Source organism: Podarcis filfolensis (genome assembly GCF_964270895.1).
Source record: "Podarcis filfolensis genome assembly, chromosome: 11".
Classification (NCBI taxonomy): Eukaryota; Metazoa; Chordata; class Lepidosauria; order Squamata; family Lacertidae; genus Podarcis; species Podarcis filfolensis.
Window position 1 is genome coordinate 8,920,666 of NC_139613.1, and position 24,085 is coordinate 8,944,750.

At 45.5% G+C, this 24,085-nt stretch overlaps 2 protein-coding genes across 3 annotated transcripts in view; one reads left to right on the forward strand and one right to left on the reverse strand.

Annotated features, from left to right (window-relative positions):
- Positions 1–3,357: 3,357 nt before the first annotated feature.
- LOC310744352 (elongation factor 2-like) lies at positions 3,358–23,537 on the forward strand. Its single transcript, XM_083575579.1, is given in 16 exon segments — positions 3,358–3,505; positions 3,508–3,590; positions 7,141–7,355; positions 9,075–9,256; positions 10,458–10,669; positions 11,689–11,870; positions 12,279–12,384; positions 13,339–13,452; positions 13,738–13,876; positions 15,142–15,337; positions 15,650–15,908; positions 18,425–18,532; positions 20,529–20,882; positions 21,432–21,614; positions 22,368–22,500; positions 23,176–23,537. Coding segments are annotated over 16 exon segments (2,793 nt in total). The 5' UTR covers positions 3,358–3,372; the 3' UTR covers positions 23,370–23,537.
- Positions 13,336–24,085, reverse strand: part of PIAS2 (protein inhibitor of activated STAT 2) — a 43,996-nt gene continuing 33,246 nt past the window's right edge. The window contains exons 13-14 of one of the 2 annotated variants that reach the window (XR_014539547.1): positions 16,755–16,821; positions 13,336–13,520 (exon numbers count right to left, since the gene is read on the reverse strand). Coding sequence is in view for 1 of the 2 variants with exons in the window: in XM_083575669.1 (XP_083431795.1) it covers positions 16,810–16,821 (12 nt within the window). In the remaining variant the exon portion in view is untranslated. Of the gene's footprint in view, positions 13,521–15,933; positions 16,822–24,085 lie in introns of those variants that run through there. The other variant, XM_083575669.1, reaches the window with a different exon arrangement.

Consider the following 24,085-nt stretch of genomic DNA (forward strand, 5'->3'; position numbering starts at 1 on the left):
GTATCTGGGGTTGTATCTCTAACAGCGGGACTGGAAAACTCACTTAGCTTTTGCATAGGCATTGCAGAACTTGTCCACTGCTAGACTGGCAACTGCATCTTTAGTTATCAGGTCTGTTGACAGTGATGTAATTACAGCAAACAAACTCTCCAAGATCAAAGGACTGGTGTGCCTCGTGCACCCTCTGCTGGCTTCGCAGCCGTCTTTGAAAACGCTTCAAGAGTTGAGCGCAAAGCAAGGTTGTCTCTGAATTTGCCTCTGCAGTCCATAAGCAGCGCATGGGGAATGAATGCATGAGACTTTTAAAATTGCTGCAGTGTTCCTGAAGCGCCTGGGTAAGCTAGTCCTCTTTGTTAACGGAGAAATCGGAGGGCTCCCTTGGACAAAAAACGAGGACACCAGCCAGGAATACCAGAGCAAAACAGCAGCCAGTAGGCTTGGTCTTTATTGAAGACTGTCGCAACAGGACTCCCACCTGCCACAAGGTGGATCAAGATGGAAGCCCTGAACAAAAGAGCCCCCAAACTTTTATTAGCTGCTAATACCCATGTTACACATCCCCCGAACTACATCACTCACACATCACGGTTACATCATGAAAGGGGAGGTCTGGTGGCAGTAATCTGAGCATCCTGGACCCTGCCCCATGGTTCTCCTTGCCCTCCACCAAACACTTTCAAGTGTAACAAAAGAGATATTTACATTTCCCTGTTTCCCAGCCAAGTGAATCACACCCTTTTGTCTTCATCTGGGTTTGTTATTTCTGGAATGGCTACCTGTCTGGCACTCTGGTATCAGGATGCCAGGGATTATCACTGAGGCAGAGGGGCTGCTGAGTAGCTGAGCTCACATGTCTATATGAATTTCTGAAGTTTTCTCTGTGAGCCAGTACATAGATACATTTATCAGTGAATTGTTACATTTGGTATTGTGCAGCAAAGGCCCTTTGAATACATAGGAAGAAACTGTGAGGAAGTGTTTTGTGGGGACAAATCACAAAAGTCACAAAAGTGATTGTGCTGATTTTGGTAGTGGGCTGCATGTGCATGATATCTGCTGGAGGGGTAACCTCCCCCCAACCTATACATAAATTCCTGCAACATCTTTGTTATTGCTACTGGGGTGGGGGTGGGGGAAGTATTATGCAGTGGCGTAGCGTGGGGGGTGCAGGGGGGCCGGCCGCACCGGGCGCAACATCTGGGGGTTAGGGTTAGGGGGCGCAAATCCACGGGTTAGGGGGCGCAAATTACTTGCCTTGCCCCGGGTGCTGACAACCCACGCTACGCCACTGGTATTATGCACCCAATTGTCACTGGGAAAGAAGTATCAAGCATCCAGGTCCAGCAAGCATGCCTTCCCTTCCAGTTGCTGATCATGGCTAGTTGATGTCTCTGAAGATGTGAACACAAACTGCAGTTTCCAGAATTATTGGGTGGGTGGGTGCTTTAAATCTATGGTGTAAATGCAGCTTGAGTCTCCTTTTGCTCTCCACAGATGTCCAACAACTACAGCAGAGACGGGGAACTGGATCCAGCCCTTGGGTCAGACACTTATCTCAAAAACCTCCCATGAATAGGGGCCATCAAGTGCCCGTTTTGCATAGTGTTTTGCAAGTCTCTACAGTCTTTTTTCCACTGGTTCAAGACTCTTCTCTTTCAACAAGCCTTTTAAGTGGGTATTTTCATCCCTGCTTCTACCTGTGTGGGATCCGAGTTTGTTTTTATATATGGAATTGTTTCATGTATGTTTTCACTTCATTGTGAAATCGCTTGGAGGTGTGTTTTAGGAAGCAAGTCCTAGATGAAATCATGATAATAATTCCTGACAATCACATAGTACCTTCTGAGTCCCATCCACCAGTTGAAATTAGGCCAGACCTGAGCTGGGTGTGTGAAAGCTAGAAGTTGGAGAAGCAGCAGGCTGAAGCCTGTGAGGGGGAGAGCGAATGCCTGATCTCTGTTTGAAGCCAAGGTTGGGGCTATGGGTGAAGCAAGACCCTGTTAGTGTGTTAGTGTTGTGAACCCCTCCATCAAAGGCTCAGGTTGTAGATATGTGTAAGTAAACTAGTCATAAAGACACCCAAGTCTCCGCTGTGCCTCATTCCAAAGGAAACACAAACCCTGAATGACTGCTTGGAATTGCTGGAATCTTGTGCCACGCAAGAGGTTGGGGTGGCATGCAACCGTAACAAAAAAACAATAACCCTCCCCAAAGTTTAAAGACCATAGATTGTTTAATTAGCCGAAGAGGAATGCTTTTGCCTGGCAACAGAAGTATAGCGTCCGAGTCAAGGGAAGTAATGGTACCACTCTGTTCTGTCTTGGTAAGACCCCACCTTGAGTCCTGTGTCCAGTTCTGGGCACCACAATGTAAGAAGGGTATTGACAAGCTGGAAGCGGTGCAGAGGGGGTGGTGACTAAGATGTTTAAGGGTCTGGAAACTAGGTCTTACAAGGAGTGGTAGAGGGTATGTTCAGCGCTTTTCTTCTAGAAAAAACAGTGCTGGTGCAGCGTACACTTGATTACCCCCAGAATAAAAAAGCACAGGGTTACGTTTAGCCTGGAAAAGAGGAAATACGATAGCCGTCTTCAAATACCTAAAGCAGTGTCCCATGGAAGAGGGAGCAAGCTTGTTTTCTCCTGCTCCAGAGGGTAGGATTCGAACCAATGGCTTCAAGTTACAAGAAAGGACATTTGGACCAAAAAACAGGGGAAAGCTTTCTGACAGTAACAGCTGTTTGACAGTGGAGCGGTCTCCTTTGGGAAGTTGTGGACTCCCCTTCGTTGAAAGTTTTTAAGCAGAGGTTGGATAGCCATCTGTTGTGCGTGATCTAGTTGATCCTGCATTGCACAGGGTTGAGTTAGATGATCCTCAGGGTTCCTTCCAAACTCTTACAATTCTATGGCATAGCTGCCAACGTTTACCTTTTTTTAAGGGAAATTCCCTTATTCCGAATAGGTTTCCACGCAAGAAAAGGGAAAAGTTTACAGCTATGTTCTGTGGTTCTGCTGGAGTAGCTCAGCCAGCAGAGTGCAAGACTCTTAATCTCAAGGTCATGGGTTTGAGACCCCTTGTGGGCAAAAGATTCCAGCATGGCAGGGGGCTGGACTAGATGACCCTCAGGATCCCTTCCAACTTTACAATTCTATGATGCTATGAACAGTCATTAACAGGGAGCTTCCTATGTCCCTAAGATCACTTGCTTCAACGCACGCCAGGGTGTGCACCTGCTTTCACGTGCACAACGATGCGGGGGAGCGTGCACTGACAAGTTAGGGCTGAGGTCTAAGCAAAGATGCCCACGGGAGAAAGGGTGGTGGGCTTTGCGAGGGAAGAAAACAAGGCCCTGGAGGACTGCGCGGCTCCGGCGCCATGGCAACGCCGGGTGCCCCTCCCTCACAGAACCGAGCGCGAGAGGCTGCGGGTCATAGACGCCGCTTCGCAGGCAAGAAGGCCGCCCCGCTCGGAGGGTCCGTTCTAGGAGTCTGTGCTTTTCTCACACCCCCAGCCCACCACCGTCTTCGGCTGAGGCGGCGATTACTGGACGGGGGAGGAGGGAGCCGGACTATCCGGAGCCATCCGCCGAAATGGTGAGCGGTTCCCGGGACGGGAAGGCTCGATACCCCGAGCGGGGAGGCCCGGGGACGTCCCCCAGGCTCCGTTTCGCGACGCGGGCGCCCTCCGTCCCCGCCACGGGCCCTTCTTCCAGCCGCCCCCCCCCCGTCCCCACCACACCGGCGGCGACCATTTTCTTTTAAGGGCAGCTGCTCATGAGGGGAGGGGGGGTGACGCCATTCTCAAGCCCCCCCCCTCAGGGCGCACCTGCTGGGTTGATGCCGGTGGGGAGAAAGGGGGCGCTGGGTGAGGCGTGGGGCAGAAAAGGGGCCACGTAGGACCTCCTTATATTTCGCAAGCCGAATGGAAGCTTTATTGGGGTGGCTTCTCGCCTCCCCCCCAATCTTATAGCCCATAATGCGAATTTAGGAGCTTGCCCGGGGGTTATTTTTTTCTGGAGGTGGGGGTGCATGTATAAATACGGGGATGCCCTATAAACTGGTTGAGATTATTCATGTTTGCAAGAGCCTTGGCTCAGAGGTGGAATTTATGCAAAATCCCAAAACTTGCAATAATAATAATAATAATAATAATAATAATAATAATAATAATAATTGTCACACACACACCCTGCTGCTGAGAGCCAGAGGTCTATTGTGTAACTGTCCTATTATGCCCTCTAAAGAGGATTTCCTTCGCTCTCACGTTCTTGTATATAACATTAATAAAACCAATAATAAAGGTTTTCTTTTATAATGGGAAGAGGTTGAAGGGTCTCCCACCTCTTGCCTGCTTATTTATATCTGCCCATAAAATGAAAGGTGGTTTATTTACCTTTTTTTGTTTGGGTCATTTTTTGACAGCAGCAGGAAAGGAGGTTTATTTAGATTTTCATGTCCTGGTCATTATTATTTTTTGACAGCCACAGAAAAGGAGAAGTGGGTATGTTTGGTGATCTGGGCGCCCTGTGCTTTCTCCTTGGGAATGTTTTTCTCCCTGGCTCCATTGTTCAGGTAGCAAGGGACTCTGTGTGTGTGTGTGTGTGTGTGTGTGTGTGTGTGTGTTTGTATACACACACTTCTTCCCTGTGTGCGTGATAGAGAACCGTGCTGCATATTCATTGCGGTGGTTTTTTTCTGTCTGGTGCCCCAGAATGCAGTGAAACAGCGTGCGAGGCAGTTTTAAGGAGTGGCAGAATCTGAGATAATGAAAGGAAAAGACTGTGTTTTTAAAAACAAATGCCTTTCATCACTGTTGTTTTGTGTTCATTCCGTAAGGTGCCCTGGGAAGATCAGCTGTGTCTTCCAGGTGGGCACCCACATACTGCAGCAGGCACTGCAAGAATGGGTTTTCAGGGGTGCTTTTATTTATTTGGCTTGCTTCCCTTTCATCCTCCCCCCCCCCACCTCTGTGGCTTAAAATAGCAGCAGAATGTAGCAAGCATATTTAAGGAAACAGAACCACGATCCTGCTTTCATCATTGGTGAGGAGACTGTAGGACTGCAGCTACCAATATATTGTTGGCACTCCTTCGTTGTATAGGGCAGGAGTAGCCAGCGTGGTGCCCTCTAGAAAAGAATATAAAACATTTTGTACTATAACTCCCATCAACCTGGGCTACTGACCATTCTGACTGGGAGTGATGGGAGCGATCTGGAGAGTACCACCTTGGGTATTCCTGGTATAATGCATTAAAGGGCTTCAAAGCACACATACAACAATCATTTAAAGTAAGGCAGCCTGATCTCTGATAGGGAAGGGAGATGTGTCTGAGAGAAAGTTGATTCCTTGAGGCACATAGCTGTCATGGCTGAGGTGACCTGGCCTAGGGACATTTCTGGATTATGCTTATGCAGCTTGATCCTGTGTGTGTCTTTAAGGAAATCCCAGTGAGTTCAATGGGACTTCCTCCCAGGTACGTGTCTTTAGGATTGCAGCCAGTAAACAACACCAGGACTTGCCAGGTGTTTTGTCTGGAAAGGTTTACCCTTCAAATGAACTTTAGTTGTATTTATTCCTTGGTCATTTGTTCGGGTTCTTCCAGACAGAGGACTTTTGGTTTCTTTTTGGGATGCGTATTGAATGTGCATTGAATAATAGAAACAATAAACAACTGTATGCTAAATACAACAGTAACACTAATCACATATCCAAATGATAAGTTTTTTTGTCGTATATATCATATATTCCCAATTGATCAAATTTTGTGTTTTGTTATTCCAATAAAAACAAACCGACTCCAATTTTCTACAAACTTACCATATTTCTATCTGCCTTCTCTTCCTCTTAAGTTCATCGGTTGACCATATAGCCCATTTTCCACAGCTTAAAAGGTTGTTTAGGTTTTTTCCAGTTGGCAAATTCTCATCCTAGCTGCCATTAATAAGAAGACTGCCATTTCAGTACCTTTATTGGAAGGCCATAAGCAAGGAGTTTCCTCATTTCTAGTAAAACAGCTTCCTAGCAGGACTTTATTATGGGACATTCCCATATGGTTGGTTTTTATTTTAAAGCCAGAGGTGCTGATTTGGCACACCTGAATCTGACAAGCCATTTGGTATGGGCAAGCTTGCCAGTCCTCAAAGGGACTGCTACTAGCCAAGACAGCAAACTGGGCAAGGGGGCACTGTCCAAAGGCTGTAACGCGAAGTTCCCATACTGCTTCATCCTTCCTTCTTGCTTCTAACTAGTTGTATGGTGCTCAATCAACCATGGTGAAGACCACTGTCAGGGCACAGGCTCGTTTTATCCTTTGTAACATCTTGCAATTCTGTTTTCCAGTTTTGTGGGAGGTTTACTACCTCTAGGACTCAGCAGGCCCCAAACGTTTCCCAGAAGCATCAGAGCAGAAAGAAGGGTGGGTGGATTTAGAAAAAAAATGAGAAAGGAAAAGTGTGTCCTGTGCAGCAAAGCTGGACTTCAATGTAGGTCTTTGTCTGGAGGGAAAAACCCCAAGCTGCCGTTCCAACCCCTGCGGCTCACTATCATACATACAGGTTGTTGCCTGCCCTACCATGCTCATAATAGAGAAAAGAGCAAAGTCACTTGGGCACCTTTTTTGGTCCTCCGTGGCTGCCCTCTGATCTTAGTACAGTGGTGCCTCGCAAGACGAAAAGAATCCGTTCCGCGAGTCTCTTCGTCTTGCGGTTTTTTCGTCTTGCGAAGCAAGCCCATTAGTGGATTAGCGCTATTAGCGGGCTTAGCGGATCAGCTGATAAGCGGCTTAGCGGATCAGCTGTTTAGCGGATCAGCTGATAAGCGGCTTAGCGGCTTGGGAAAAAGGGGGGGGGGAGGAAAAAAACCCCGCAGGAACTCGCAAGACATTTTCGTCTTGCGAAGCAAGCCCATAGGAAATTCGTTTTGCGAAGCACCTCCAAAACGGAAAACCCTTTCGTCTAGCGGGTTTTCCGTCTTGCGAGGCATTCGTCTTGCGGGGCACCACTGTAGCTCTGCTCAGTGTAGAGGACAAGTCAAGGTACTAAAACCTCCCCTTTGTCCTCTGCTGTTAATTTGGTGGCATGTGTTTTCTGTCTTTGTAGGGGGAAAGGCTTAGTTTTGTTTTCTTTCTTTCCTTTTCCCGCTCAGGTGAATTTCACAATAGACCAGATCCGTGCGATCATGGACAAAAAGTCCAACATCAGGAACATGTCTGTGATTGCTCATGTTGACCATGGCAAGTCCACGCTTACAGATTCATTGGTGTGTAAAGCGGGTATCATAGCTTCAGCCAGAGCTGGTGAAACACGATTTACTGACACACGGAAAGATGAGCAGGAAAGATGTATCACAATCAAGTCTACGTGAGTATTGCTGACATTGGGCACAATGGCTTTGGCTGTAAAGCACAAGCCATCTGCAAATGGTGTGTTTTAAGACAATGGGCTTAAACTGGGTCTAGTTCAGTGGTTTTCCTCTTAACTGATTTAATTGTGGAAATTGAAATGCTGGTTGCTGGGTTTTTCTTATTATTGCTCTTATTAAAAACAAAAAAATAAAGAAACTGCAGAAGGGTTGGATTCCTTGCCTGCCTGTTACAATAAATACCATAAGGAGTCTTGTGGCAACTTAGAGATTAACAGGTTTGTTGTGGCAGAAGATGTGTGGAGTGTGATCCTTAGTGTACACCCCCCCACCCACACACCATAAACATAAGGGGCCAGAGTTACTGATACAAATCATAATGATTTTGGCACTGAATTACATGTATGTAATGACGCGAGTGGTGCTGTGGGTTAAACCACAGAGCCTAGGACTTGCCGATCAGGTCGGCGGTTTGAATCCCCGTGACGGGGTGAGCTCCCATTGCTTTGTCCCTGCTCCTGCTAACCTAGCAGTTCAAAAGCAAGTAGATAAATAGGTACCGCTCCGGCGGGAAGGTAAAACGGCGTTTCCTTGCGCTGCTCTGGTTCACCAGAAGTGGCTTAGTCATGCTGGCCACATAACCTGGAAGCTGTACGCCAGTTCCCTCGGCCAGTAAAGCGAGATGAGCACTGCAGCCCCAGAGTCGGTCACGACTGGACCTAATGGTATGGGGTCCCTTTACCTTTAATGTATAGGAAAAATGAAGGCTACAGTTTCAGGCTCATTGTATTGACCTTGAATCCATATGTTATCCAATGTACCCCCCCCCCATTTCAACTCAGCAATTTCAATATACATTCATACCTCATGTTGCATCCGCTTCAGGTTACCTTTTTTCATGTTGCATCCCAATCCAGAAATAACGGAACGGGTTACTTCTGGGTTTCGCCGCATGCACAACAGCGTTGAATCGTGCTTCACGCATGTGCACAGACGCAGCACTTCGGCTTGCATCAATTCCGTGTTACGGACGGGCCTCCAGAATGGATCCCGTCTGCAACACGAGGTTTCACTGTACTTGGTTTGATTTGGCTCTAATTAATATGTATATCCCACATCTCCAGGATGTTGTTCTTGTGGCAGTCTTAATATTTTTGCAAAATTAACAAGGAAATGAGTTTTTAAATCTCATTCATAAGCAGCTGAAAACAAAGACGTTAAAAACATAAAACCAATATCCCGTTGGCTGTGCCAGGAAACTGAATGCTTTACTAAAAAGGGAAATCTTCATTGCCCTCTGAAAACTCTCAAGAGAGTTGACCGGATGCAGCTCTCCAAAGGAAGGAATCCAATGAGGGGATGCAACCATCACAGAGACAGATCTCTGCTACCTGCACTTTCACTAATTCAGGGACCCTATGCAGTGCCTCCTTAGCTAGTCTTAATGCATGTAGGGCAGGATGAGGAATTCAACATAGTTCTTAAAACTGGACTTCCAGTTCCATCAACCCTGGCCATTAGCCATGCTTGTTTGTGGCTGATGCAAGTTGGAATCCAACACCATCTGTATGACTGCCTCCAGGTTCCCCCCCTTCTTGGGACATACCTCAAGCCTAAGTGCCTCAAGTTCAAAGTGCCTCAAGCCCCAGCTGTGGTGTTTATTGAAATTATGCATAAATGTAAATAGATTTTGGGGAAACCCTCCATCTCTTTTGTAGGGCCATTTCTCTCTACTACGAGCTCTCAGAAAATGATTTAGCCTTCATCAAACAATCCAAAGATGGCTCTGGCTTTCTCATTAATTTAATCGACTCCCCTGGACATGTGGATTTCTCCTCTGAAGTCACAGCAGCACTTCGTGTCACTGATGGTGCTCTTGTAGTTGTTGACTGTGTTTCAGGTAAGTGTGCTAAAACTGGGAAACTGTAATTGCTTGTGAGAAATCTGTGAGGCAGCCAGTAAGAGATAGCAAGTTGTGTTTTTAGTATTTTGCAGTTCTGTTCTTATAGAATCATGAAATTGCACAGCTGGAAGGGACCCCGAGGGTGACAATCCCAGCCTTTCTACCAAGTGAGTGGAACAGGACATTGTCTCTTGCATTGCACAAGGTTTCAAAGGCATAGCATGAAGTCATGGGCAAGATCCTGCTCCTTGGGGAGGAGGAGTGACCTAGCAACCAGAGATATTTGGTTGGCTAAGAAGGCTGGTCAAAATTTGTGGATCCCTGTTTATGTCTGTGCAGCACTTTTAAATATGTACCAGCCACAAGTATTCTAGAAATTGGAATATGTGCTTATGTGACATGTGGCTGATGTTTCTTCTGCCATCTGTTAAGTCCACAGGTTACAATAAAAAGAAGCTGAAAGCATAGTTCCTGCATTGTGCACACAATACAGCGTGGAGATTCAATATGGATGTGACAAGCCCAGTATCTTGTCTACTCCTTAGTAGTGAAACTCACTGGGTGGCTTTGGGTAACTGAATGACTAACAACCTAAAGTACATCATGGGGTGTCGTGAGGCACTAAAATGTTGTCCTCAGCTCTTGGAAAAGAAGTGGGCTATAATGCTAGCAAACCTCTTCTAATAATTTATATAGAGTGTGCTGAGACCTTATTATAGTTGAGGCTTTTAGCCTTGAGAATTTGACACACACCCTTTTAAATAAGGAAATGCTTAGCCCTTACCATTGTGAAAATGACCTTCAAAATGTGTTTGGTGGCTTCCCTGCAACTCAGGAAGCTCAACAAAATTTCCTGTGGTCAAGGTTTCAGAATAAGCTGTGTGACTTACAAAACGTACACGAGAGTATGGAATTTCAGCAGTCTGCAAGAGCCTGAATGCTATGGGATGCAAGGTTGATGCTCTAGCAGTATTTAACAGTCTTGTCAGTTCACTAAGGTGGTAATTATACCTTTTAAATGAAAACAGGTAAAATCATTGGTTACCCATAGCCTCAGGTTGTTAGGCAGCAAGCCATCTTGTTGATCCTTCTCTTCATTGAGTTCTCTTGGGCTGACCTTTCTACAGTCAGTTCTGCTGCAACAGGTTTTCTCTGGAAGCAGGCTAAGCAAACACTGCCTGTCCACTTTCTCGCCTAGGGGTTTGTGTGCAGACCGAGACTGTGCTCCGCCAAGCAATTGCTGAGCGTATCAAGCCAGTGCTGATGATGAACAAGATGGATCGTGCTTTGCTGGAGCTGCAGTTGGAGCCGGAAGAACTTTACCAGACCTTCCAGCGTATCGTAGAAAACGTCAATGTTATAATATCCACTTATGGAGAGGGTGAAACTGGACCCATGGGTAATATTATGGTAAAGAGGACTTACGTTGACATTGGAGTGGATCTGAAAACTATTTTCGGAAGGGTCAAATCCTGCCACACCAAGCTAGCGCAGAAGTTATTTTTCTTGCCTACCTGTGCAAAAACTGTTCACGTGAGAGCATCCTGCTTGTGGAATTTGCTGCTGCAGTTTCTCTGAGCAGCTCTTGCAAGGCTATACTATTCCTTGGGGAGAAACCATAGCTCCCCAAGGAATAGTATAACCTCAGGGCTCAGAAAGGCATTCCGTTGCTGAGACCTTGGAGAGCTACTGCTAGCCAGAGAAGGCACTACTGAGCTAGATAGGCCGGTACTTTGACTCAGAATAAAGCAGCTTTGAATGTCTGTTCTACTACAGAGCGCCTGTTTGAGCAGTCATTTGTGCAGGCAAAGCCATGAACACTACTGGCATTTTTTTTATTATTTTTTTGTCTTGGTGGAAAAGCCACATCAACACCCTGCAACTGACTTGAGTCCCTTTTAAGCAGAGGTGACTAACCTTTGGCCCTACAGATGTCATTGGACTCCAAATCTCATCATTCCTGACCGTCGGCCATCTGGCTGGGGCTAATGGGTATTGAAGTCCGACAGCGTCTGGAAGGGCACCTGTTTTAAAGCACAGGTGATGATTAAGCTGTGATATGGCTGCCACAGATTGCTTTTCTGGACAAGATCAGGCTACAGTCCAACCTGCCTCTTGTGCTCTACAGATCAGTAGTCGAGGCAAAACTGCAGGCCCATTCTTGGGTTGCCAACCCTCCAGACCTCTCATGTTGAGAAGGGCAATATATAAGTGGGGTAAAGAATACGGTGTCTTTAATTTATTGAATGCACTTTAAGCACTTTTTGGTGGCTACTGAAGAAGTACATACTAGCCAAAATGGTTTGCCCCCAGATGATGCTCATTTTGATACAAGCCGCCTAGATTTCAGTGGAATGTAGGTATGATTAGGGTTGCATTCTTGATGTGTTCCTGTGATACAAACAGACCCTCCCTCCTTCTGTTTGTAGATTGATCCTGTCATTGGTACTGTTGGATTTGGCTCTGGCCTGCATGGTTGGGCTTTTACTCTGAAACAGTTTGCCGAGATGTATGTAGCCAAATTTGCTGCCAAAGGGGAAAAAGCACAGCTGCCAGCAGCAGAAAGAGCCAAGAAGGTAGAAGACATGATGAAAAAGCTATGGGGAGACAAGTGAGTAAGGGAATATATATTTATGCATGGCAGTTGGTGTCACCCAGATAAGTCAGTTTAGGAAACCATTGTTCCGTGGTGTGTACTTGCATATATAATACACTCACCTATGGGTTTTGGTTGTTCCACCTATGAAATCAAGATACTAAATACCTATGATATTTAAAAAGTGGTTAGGTACTGAAAAAACTAGAAATAATGTTGTCAATGTGGCTGTGACAACTGTAAGTGTATATTTGATATTTTTCTGCTTTGTAAATTAAGAAACACAGGCAGTAGGAGATGGCGGGATCACTGGCGCTTTGTTTGATGAATTGAAAAGTCCAAAGAAGATAGCTTCTATTTCTTTTTCAGTTCCTCAACCTTTTCACTGTATGTAAAAAAAATAAGCCTTGCTTTTTAATTTAGGTATTTTGACCCGGCAAATGGAAAATTCAGTAAATCGGCAACCAACCCCGACGGAAAGAAATTGCCGCGGACTTTCTGCCAACTCATCCTGGATCCTATTTTTAAGGTGAAACTCTGTTCAACAAAAATAGTATTATCACCTAAACTTGAGAATTATTCCCTCCCTCAATCTGATAGGAGAACTCCCAAGAATGAGCTATTCTTCAGGGTGCTGAAGAATAGAGTGAAGGATCCATGTGAAACCTCAGGCCACTTATTGCCAGCAGACAGGCTTCCCTAGTCTTGATAAAACATCCCTGGAGTAAATGTATTTGTAGCAGCTAACTGAGCAGGCTGATTCCCCCACACCTGTGCAACACACATCAGTTACGTTATAGAGTGTTTAACCGATGACATGAATGTGCCTTAAAGCATACTATCGGAACCACCTTATTGACTGGTGCACTGACAAAGTGTTAAGCTTCCAGAATCATGAACCTAGCAGGATCTGCAGAATGCGATGTGCCCTTGAGTATCGGTAGCAAGCTATAAGATATGGAAGCTGCTGTTCTGCAGCCTTGGGTGGAAATCATGTTTAGCCCATGGAAGTACTGTGCATTCAGTAAACCAGGCACATAAGCCCTCTTCAAGTTGTAGTAATGCTGTGAGGATGGTTGTGCAGGCTCCACCTCATCAGCATTCTTCCCCCTGTACGAGTTGGAGGGCAACTGTTAGAAGCAAGAGGCCTTCTGTAGCCATAGTGGCTCCTGAACCCTGATTTTCCAAGGTACAGGAGACTCCTTGCTTGATGCAGTTACCTTCCAACTTTTGGTGGGCAAAGAGAATGACAACAAGGGGGTGGAGCGAATCCACTCATTTCCCCCCCCCCCAAATGATTACAGGTCACAGATTAAGAGCACCTGAATTAATTAAACTATGTGGCAACACCTGTCTCTTAAAGTGACGTAGAGGAAATCCCATTTGCCTCGACTTTCATTCAACACTGTTCTCGGCTGCTGATTGATGGCACGCTAGATCGATGGGGCAAACAAAATCTCTGTAACATACTTTCTCTGTGTAGGTCTTCGATGCCATTATGAACTTTAAGAAGGAAGAAGCATCCAAACTGATAGAGAAACTGGACATCAAGCTGGATGCTGAAGACCGAGAAAAGGAGGGGAAGCCACTGCTCAAGGTACTTTGATACCGTGTGTGTCTGTGTCTCTGTGTCCCTTTTGGCACCGCTGTGCTAAACAGCACCTGCTTTGCAGACAGAAAGTTGCAAGTTCAGTCTGGGGTAGCACGACAGGAAACGACCTGGGGCACTGGGGCATGGCCAACTTTATATATTCTTATGAGATGGGCGCTGGAAGAGTGGCATCGCATTTCTGAAGAGGAACATCGCTCTTCCAAATTAACCAAACAAAGAAACTAAAGGCTGAAACAGTAGCTTGAGCTGTGTTCAATGTCTGTTTCCCAGGCTGTAATGCGTCGCTGGCTGCCTGCCGGAGATGCCTTACTTCAGATGATTACCATCCACTTGCCTTCCCCTGTTACGGCGCAGAAATATCGCTGTGAACTTCTGTATGAGGGACCGCCTGATGATGAAGCAGCTATGGGTAAGATGACATTAGCAATCCAAGGCAGAAAATGACTACTTTGCAAACCCTTGAAATTTCTGAGTATATCTTTTTTTTAATTCCCCATCAGTATTCATACAGTGGTGCCCCGCAAGACGAACGCCTCGCAAGACGAAAAACCCGCTAGACGAAAGGGTTTTCCGTTTTGGAGGCGCTTCGCAAAACGAATTTCCCTATGGGCTTCCTTCGCAAGACGAAAGCCCATAGGGAAATCTCCAGGACAGCGGGGAAGTGCAGCGCGTCTTCCCCACTGTCCTCGAACCTCCTCCGAAGGCTGGCGGTGGGGCGGAGAGACCTCCTCCCCGCGCCAGCCTTCGGATGGCTGTCCTGAAGACTTGCGGTGGGAGGAGGGTTTTCCTTCCCACCGCCAACATTCAGAATGCTGTTCTGAATGTTGGCAGTGGGGAGGAAAAACCCTCCTCCCACCGCAAGCCCCGGGAACAGAGGAGAAGCGCTGCACGCCTTCCCCTCTGTTCCCGTACCTGTCCTGAAGGCTTGCGGTGGGGAGAAAAGCCCTTCTCCGCACCGCCAGCCTGGCAAGCGGTCTCCATAGGAACGCATTAATTGATTTTCAATGCATTCCTATGGGAAACCGTGCTTCGCAAGACGAAAAACTCGCAAGAAGAAAAAACTTGCGGAACGAATTAATTTCGTCTTGCGAGGCACCACTGTACTAGGCTCTGTGTTCATTGGCAGGTGTTGGCCTTCTCCTTTATGAGACTGTACAAATCTTTTAAGAATAGGGAGTGAGACCTGATGGTGTAGCAGGACTTGACACTCCCAAACGTCCTCACCTGAGCTATCTTGGACCTATTATATAAGCAGCCCTCTACCAAACACGCTTCCCATTTCATTCACCTACATTGGTACCTCGGGTTACAAACGCTTCAGGTTACAAACTCCGCTAACCCAGAAGTAGTACCTCGGGTTGAGAACTTTGCCCCAGGATAACGGAAATCGCGCACTGGGGGCAGCAGGAGGCCCCATTAGCGAAAGCGCACTTCAGGTTAAGAATGGTTTCAGGTTAAGAATAGACCTCCGGAATGAATTAAGTTCATAACCCAAGGTTCCACTGTATTTGGATAGACTTTGCTTTTGTCCAGTTTCCTGTGCCCAACTGATCGGCAATGTATAACTGGTTTTTACGTTTCATTTTTAAAAAGGAAGGCAAACCCCCCATCATGATATCTCAGCTGATTTCAGAACTGCCTGTGAGTCACTATCTGTGCATTGTTTTGCTGCAGGTGTTAAGAACTGTGATCCAAAGGGCCCTTTGATGATGTACATCTCCAAAATGGTCCCCACGTCTGACAAAGGTCGTTTCTATGCCTTTGGGCGGGTCTTCTCTGGCATTGTTTCCACAGGCCAGAAAGTACGAATCATGGGGCCAAACTATACCCCAGGAAAGAAAGAAGATCTCTACCTGAAGCCCATTCAAAGGTAGATGGTGATGGCGTCATTTCTTTTGGAAGTTGAAGCATGCAAAAAAAATCACAATGTTATAATATATGTATATTTTTGTTTTATGGGGGCGGGGAACCTGATAAGAGGCAGCAGCATTTTTATTTTTTCTGAGAATTTTTTTCTTTATGGCATGCCCAATATAACTTTAGTTACTGAGTGATATGATAGAGAGTTAAAAGGGCAATTAGACAGAATACCTTTTATGTAAAAAGGTTGGGTTTTTTTTCTAAAATTAAAAAAATACTTCCGATGATAAAATAGATTGTTACCCATCCTCTGTCTTTGTAGAACCATTTTGATGATGGGTCGTTATGTTGAGCCCATTGAGGATGTACCTTGTGGCAACATTGTTGGCCTAGTTGGTGTTGACCAGTTTTTGGTGAAGACGGGCACCATTACCACCTTTGAACATGCCCACAACATGAGAGTGATGAAATTTAGTGTTAGCCCAGTTGTGCGGGTTGCAGTTGAAGCAAAAAACCCTGCCGACCTACCAAAACTAGTGGAAGGTCTAAAGCGTCTCGCCAAGTCTGACCCTATGGTCCAGGTGAGTGTTAGCTGTAACTTTGTGAATTATTGGTTTGCAGTGGAGCTTTGCTGGAAGAGAGTTTTTCGTTAATAGCATTTGCAAGCATGCCCCTCAAGGGAAGCAGCTATGGACTTGCTCAGAACTCGGACAGAAATTTCAAAATAAAGCAATCCAGCCCATAACATTTGTAGTCAGCCTATGTCTTAATATTAATTTGGCAACTCAGTTTCTTCCATCTGAAGACTGAATAACTGCCACTTTGTGAATAGTGACATGGGAAGTGTATAAGATCTGGCACATCCACAAACACTGTACCTTCCAAGAATGGGGATATTGTCAGAGTGAAAGGGTGAAATGTCATCTGTGGGGAACTTGTAGTAGTGTTGCAACCAGGAAGAAAGCCTCACCACGTCATAAAAGTCAAAAACTAATGAATACAGGAGGGATTTATTACCAGGTTAATTTTGCAGGGTGTGGTCAGAAGGGGCATTTTGCAGCATCCCTGCTTAAGCTAAGCGGGTCTGGTCAGTGTCTGGATGGGAGATTGCCTGGGAACCCAGGTGCTCCAAAATAGCAGGATGTAAACGGAAGAAATAAAACACGTTTTCCCAAATAAGCTTCTCTCACTTGCTCCAGAGTAAGTGAAGATTCAGTTGTAGAGTAACAAATTTCTCTTCAGATTTACTGGCTTTTAGGTAGCTGCCTTCTCTTAGCTGAAGAAGACTGAATTCAATCAGAGTATTGTTTCCGTAATTTTTAACTGTTGCGGAGTTTCAGCTAAAGAAGAAAACTGTGTTTTGAAATGGTTAGGGAAATTGGGGGACAACTTGGTACTAAACCTTTCCTGTCGTCATTGGTTCTTACCTTTCTCATTAACACGCGATAAGGACAGGATGGTGGAAATTGCTGCTCCCTTTTACTACAGATGCATCTGGAAGAATATAAACAGGACAGGCAGTGACTAAGGAAGAAAGGTCTTGACTGGATGGGGAGGGCAGTGAATGCCTGTATTCAGTGGTGATGCAAAACCATGGTGCAGGGCGGGGATTTTGAGTCCAGAGGCCAAATGTAGCCTTTTTATCTGGCCCTTGGGACTTTTTCCAGGCCATACCCCTTAACAGCCCTATTCCATACCCTCCTTCAATATTTTTGCCTGGCTGGAATGTGTTTTTGAGCTCTTGGCTGCCTGGACGGGGTGTGTGTGTTTGTAGAAACTAGCTTACTGTACAAAGGTAACATTAAACATTGGTTGCTTTGCCCACTTTTGCCTTTGGCACCAGAAAACGTTGATCAGATGCGGCCTTTGGCCTGAAAAGAAATGTTTCCTACCCCTTCGCGTTACAATAACTTAGCGAATCTCGGGTTTGTAAGCTTCTCCCTCACCCAAGAAAATGTGAAGCTTCTGGGTATGACAAATTGCACCTTCCCGATTCGTCCATATATGAAGAAACTAGTTTTTACAAACCACAGTTCACAAGCCAGGACATCAAACCAAAGGTGTATGTCACTGAAATCTCTCACACGCAAGGAAATGGGGAGAGAAGCATACAAGCTTGAGGCTTACCACAGTGCATGTTTGTTGCAACAAGCTGTACAGTGGTACCTTGGTTTATGAACTTAATCCGTTCAGGAAGTCCATTCTTAAACCGAAACCGTTCTTAAACTGAGGCACGCTTTCCCTAATGAGGCCTCCCGCCGCCGGTGCCCTTCCACCGTTCGGATCCCGTTCTTAGACCGAAGTAAAGTTCTCAAACCGGGACACTATTTCTGGTTTTGTGGAGTTTGTAAACAGAATTGTTCTTAAACCGGACTGTTCTTAAACCGAGGTACCACTGTAGTTATGACTTCTGAATGTGGTCACTGTGGTGAGAGGTTATAACCATCGTGTAGAAGACAGAGCTCCAATGCAACAAACATCCATACTGCTAGTGCACTGTTGATTTGTGCTTTTAAAGACTTCTGTACAATCCCTGAGCTCTGTAGGAATCTTTGAAATTGCAGGATGTTTTGTTGTCCAAACACATTTTTATCAGGAACAATGTTCCCCCTTCCAAGCTCTCAGGAAGGGATGTGATAACAATTCTGATAAATAAATACAAGCATATTTATAGATAGGCCTTGGTCTTGGGTAGTACTCTTTCTTGTGTTTTCAAAATTAGGAAGCATTTGTCTCCCCTTCTTCTGTGTGGTGGGGTGGCTCTGTTTGAACCTACTGCTGCACAAGCTACAGAGCATGGCATAAGTGTTAGAAGTGGTGCATTTTACCTGGCAGTACCTTGCATTTCACAGGTAGGTGCAATGCTTGGAGGTCAGGGGTGGAAAGCACATCACAACCTAAGCCAAACTTTTCCCATGATGATTTCTGCATAACAGTTGTGGAAAGGCCCAGTGCTGTGATCTTTTGAAAACGGCTTGGCAGAATTTTTGTAGCACGTTCTGCAGCATGAACGTTCTGCAGATAAGGAAATGCTGCTAGATTTTCATAACATTTTCCTCCTGAAACAACCTAATAACCGACTTTTCCTGTTCACCAGTGCATCATTGAGGAATCTGGAGAGCACATCGTTGCTGGAGCTGGTGAGCTGCATCTGGAAATTTGCCTGAAAGATCTGGAAGAGGACCATGCCTGTATTCCCATCAAGGTATGTGGGCAGGGTTAGAACATGTAAGTGCCAGATGGACTGAGAATATGAATTTTTAAAAATGGGAATTAGATATCAGGATTTGGTTTTGTGCCAAATAATGAGACCTGTGGGTATAGGGCAGTATACAAAGCTAATAAATAAAATACTTCAGTAGCCGGAAAATAATGAAAATTGAGTCTCTTTATATGACCTGCGTACACTTAATTTTGAAGGGACGCGGGTGGCGCTGTGGGTTAAACCACAGAGCCTAGGACTTGCCGATCAGAAGGTCGGCGGTTCGAATCCCCGCGACGGGGTGAGCTCCCGTTGCTCGATCCCTGCTCCTGCCAACCTAGCTGTTCGAAAGCACGTCAAAGTGCAAGTAAATAAATAGGTACCGCTCCGGCGGGAAGGTAAATGGCGTTTCCATGCACTGCTCTGGTTAGCCAGAAGTGGCTTAGTCATGCTGGCCAGAAGTGGCTTAGTCATGCTGTACGCTGTTTCCCTCGGCCAATAAAGCGAGATGAGCGCCGTAACCCCAGAGTCGGCCACGACTGGACCTAACGGTCAGGGGTCCCTTTACCTTTACCTTACACTTAATTTTGCTTCCGAAGGTTGGACCTCTTTTGGTAGGAGACTGGCAGGCAAAGGTAGAGGATGGGGCCGGGGGAGAAGATGCGAAATAAGCCTGGGATTCTCAATAAGGTTAATTTCTACATTAGGTCCTAGGTTTTGAACATGCTTGTTCTGCATATAAATCCCTGAGCACAAGATGCAAATGCCTATTGACTTCTAGATTGCTGCTGTGCTCTTGCGCTTCTTCTCCCAGTCATTTCAGTGTGGCTTGTGGAAATGCTTATTAACCAGCATCTAACCAGTGTACTTGCCAGCTCACTATGGCTGAGCACATCTTTTTGCTCTGGCAAAATAACAGAATCAGGGAGGGCCACCACCCTTCTTCTCTGCCTGGAGAAGCATGAGGATTCTCTGCCATACCAGGCTGACTTCAGAAGTACAGATGAATGGTGGTTGTATTCCATGATGTCACACGGAACAAAGGTGACACCTGGAGAGCCAAGAGACTTGTGCTCCTTTCCGGGAATTTGAGGGTTAATGCACTGGGGACAAGCTCCTGCCCCTCTCAACTCTGGAGGCAAAGGTTCGTCTCCCACAGTGGTGCAGGGTGCCTTATTTGCTTGCAGAGGTGAGAGACATGGTCACAGCAAGAAACTAGAGCTGCCAAGGCGAACCTAGATTTCTTAATCAGATTATTCATTTGGATTTCACTTTATAACGGAACAGTGAGTGTGCATTAGCATTTCAAGGAAACTCAAGCCACAGCTTTTTCTAGATGACTCGTCAAAACGCGTTGCTGCTTCTGTATTGCTCAGAGCCTAGGACTTGCCGATCAGAAGGTCAGTGGTTCGAATCCCCGTGACGGAGTGAGCTCCCGTTGTTTGGTCCCTGCTCCTGCCAACCTAGCAGTTCGAAAGCACGTCAAAGTGCAAGTAGATAAATAGGTACCGCTCCAGCGGGAAGGTAAATGGCGTTTCTGTGCGCTGCTCTGGTTCGCCAGAAGCGGCTTAGTCATGCTGGCCACATGACCCGGAAGCTGTACGCCGGCTCCCTTGGCCAATAAAGCGAAATGAGCGCCGCAACCCCAGAGTCTGTCACAACTGGACCTAATGGTCAGGGATCCCATTACCTTTACCTTTAATTCTAGTAATTCATTCTAGAGCCTAAATCTGGCAATGAAATCTGTAAAACACTCGATGTTGCCTCTGTTGAGGATATCTGACTGCCATATCAGGCCTGGTGTGCCATGTATCCCCACCTAGGGGCCACACATGTTATAATGAGGCTCCAATTTTGGTATGTGTAGTGGGAGACATGCTCCGTCACTCTAGCTTGAAATGAACATGTGAAACAGGGTAGTAAAGGTTGATCTCAGCATAGAATGAATTTGTAAAGTGGACTCAAATTTATTTGACACTCTTCTTTTGCAACATAACAGAAATCAGACCCGGTAGTATCTTATCGGGAGACAGTCTCTGAAGAATCGATCCAGATGTGCTTGTCCAAATCCCCCAACAAGCACAACCGGTTGTACATGAAAGCCCGCCCTTTCCCTGACGGGTTGGCAGAAGATATAGACAAAGGGGATGTCAGCTCCCGCCAAGAGCTGAAGCAACGGGCTCGGTACCTGGCCGAGAAGTACGAGTGGGATGTGTCTGAAGCACGGAAGATCTGGTGCTTTGGTCCCGACGGAACAGGCCCCAACATCCTGGTGGACATCACCAAAGGGGTCCAGTACCTCAATGAAATAAAGGATAGCGTGGTCGCCGGATTCCAGTGGGCAACGAAAGAGGCAAGTCTGCCATAAAATTAGCATTTGATACGCAAGATGTTTGAAATTATTCTGAAAATTTTACAGCTGTCAGGTTCAATCCCTAATAACTCATGGCTTGTTTTAAATAAAAAGATTTGAGGTAGAACGACAAGAGAGATTCCTAGGCAGCCAGTACTGGGCTTGACAGACCTCAGTGGTATGTTTCTGTTTAGGGCTGTTCCATATGCTTTTAAGTAATTCCCCATCTGTTGCACTATGAATGGTTTCACTTGGATACAAACGGACTTAAAACACATTAAATGTTTCTGTGAAACACCACCTACTATCTTAATTTTCTTTGCTGTGCATAAGGTGTTTGATGCTAAGTTTTTTCATTATTATTTTCAAGCCTCTCTAGTGGCAGGAAGACCTCCCAACACTTTAATGGTCTGTAATGTTTTTCTTCTGCACAAGTAGCAACTTAACTCTTTTTCTTTTGCCAATTAAAACAAGTTTAAGCATTAGGATGCCAATAGTACTGCAGTCAGAAGTCTTTTCCTTTCCACTTTTGACTGTTGTCTTTTGCAGGGCGTTCTGTGTGAGGAGAACATGCGGGGAGTTCGCTTTGACATCCATGATGTTACTCTCCATGCTGATGCCATCCACCGGGGTGGTGGGCAAATCATCCCAACCGCAAGGAGGGTTTTGTATGCCTCTGCCCTGACTGCCCAGCCCCGATTGATGGAACCCATCTATCTTGTAGAGATTCAGGTATGTCACTGGACGGGTGGGTTGTCCCTGCTGAGACTTTGACGCAGGAATCAAAACTCCTGTTCTCAGTTCTGGGATTTCACTGTCACAGTGGACTCAGGTCCAGTTTTGTTTTATCCCACTCCTGTTAGAACAAGAGCAGTATTGCTGGCTTCTAGGAAATTCCTCTCAACCCCCAGCAGATTTCGTTTTTAATACTACCTGCTTGTGCACAAATGTGCAGCTGAAGAGCCACATTTGACATACTATGAAAGAACATGAGTTTTAAGCATCTTTCATATTAACTATCTTGGACCTTGGCAGCATTGGCTGATTCCTCACTAAGGCTGCAATTCTTGCCCTGCGTACCTGGAAGTAACCCCAACTTTAGACTGGACGTGGTATGGATTGCAGCCTTCATCATTTAGTTTTGTCTTCCCATTTAAGTGGAGAAATCTAGTCTGCCACCAAAAAAGCAGCTAATTTGCTACTTAGTCAGGTGAGACTTTTGCAGCATAAAATTGAATAATGGTTTATTAATGTATATTTATTAACTACCAGAGCAAAAATGCTCTTATTCAAGATGTCACATGGAGCTGTCTTTGTATTAAGATCCTTAAGTGCTGCTCTAGTGCATTTTATTGTAAATAAAATAATTTAGTATGAAATTAAAGAGGTCCTGTGTCTTATAGTTAATTGTTGATGAAAGGAGATACTGCGGACTTTCCTTTGAGCTGATGGGAAAAATCTAAACAGCTGTCTTTTCTTCCCTAGTGCCCAGAACAAGTGGTTGGAGGCATTTATGGTGTGCTGAATCGAAAACGTGGTCATGTTTTTGAAGAGTCCCAAGTAGCTGGGACGCCCATGTTTGTGGTCAAAGCATATCTGCCAGTTAATGAGTCTTTTGGTAAGAGATTGACTACTGATTCCATGACCTTATCAAATCCCACTAGGTGGTTCATACCATTCTTCCAGTTAAGTCACTAGTTTGGGGGGAAAGCTGTAATACAATGAAATAAAAACTAGCATTCTTGACTAAAGTATTCCTGCTTTCAACTTTGCCAGGAAAAGTAGCTGCCCATAATGGAGTAGTACCTCAGCCTGGGAGGGAAACTGACCCAGAATGAACTAGCAGATATGAGAAGCTGGACATTAGTTGATACTAGAGTTATGAAGCTGACTTGTGCTGAGTCAGACCATTGATCCATCTAGCTCAGCCTGGCTGGCAATGGCTTGCCAGGGTTTCAGGCTGGTGATGATTCTGAACCCTTACTTGGCAGTATCAGAGATTGAACCCAAGGCCTCCTGCATGCTAAGCAGATGCTCTTACCACTGAGTGACAACCCTCTCTTAGGAGTAAAGAAATGCAGCGAGGAAGAGGTGGGTGTAGAACAGCGAAGAAATTTAAGCTAGATTGAACAAGCTTTTCCTGTTGGTATGAATTTAGCATTGTTAATGCTGCGTCAGATAAACTTGCTAAAGGTGGCTAAGTAAGAACTTTTGTTTGAATGAAAGGTCTGACAGAGGATATTGCAAGGGGTGTTCTAGCCCCTGCAAGTTACTCATTTTTTTCATTCCATAGGTTTCACTGCTGATTTGAGATCCAATACCGGTGGCCAGGCTTTCCCACAATGCGTCTTTGATCACTGGCAGATTTTGCCCGGAGACCCCTACGATGCTAATTCACGACCCTTCCAAGTCGTGGCTGAAACACGCAAACGCAAAGGCTTGAAGGAAGGTATTCCACCTCTGGACAACTTCCTAGACAAATTGTAACTACAACCTCATCCAGGTCAGGGGTGCCTATTAGCACTCAACTTCATCACAGAATTGGATTGCTTCACAAAGCCAGCAAAGAGTGGGAAACTGAACAGAAAAACTCCAAACATCTAGCAATTATGTCATGTTCACCTAATGAGAAATAAAAGTATGTGTTGAACCGCTTATCTGGTGAAATTCTTGTTTCTGCAGTAAGCAGGCTTCCCCACTCCACACTGGTATCTATTTCAAGAGCCCTGTACCGATATAGAGTTCATTTTGCAGAGACCTTATGACCTCTTGTTCCAAAATCACTTGAGGGCCTTTTTCTTATTTGCAATTGCCCTATTACGTACAAACAGTAAGCTTTAACAGATGAAAACTACTGCCTTGGAGACACGTTTGAGACTTGAGTATCAAGTTCTAAACCATCTACTTGCAGAGGTGTTTTTTTTTGCAAAGAGCTGTTTTTCAACCCTGAAAAACGTAAGAGAGAGAGTTCCAATAAAAGACAATACCTGACTTAGTGAATTTGCCTCACCTCCTGGGACCTGCAGTTACAATGCTGCAAGCTGCTCAAGGACTGGAGGTCTCAAACAAGCAATCAGTATGGCTTTAAGGTCAACCCCCCCCCCCCCGCCCGCCCCGATACCAGGTTACTTTTAAAGTGCAAATTAGACACATGAAAACTGGCGCAATGCAAAACCCATCATGCGAGCTAAGAATTGAGTTTT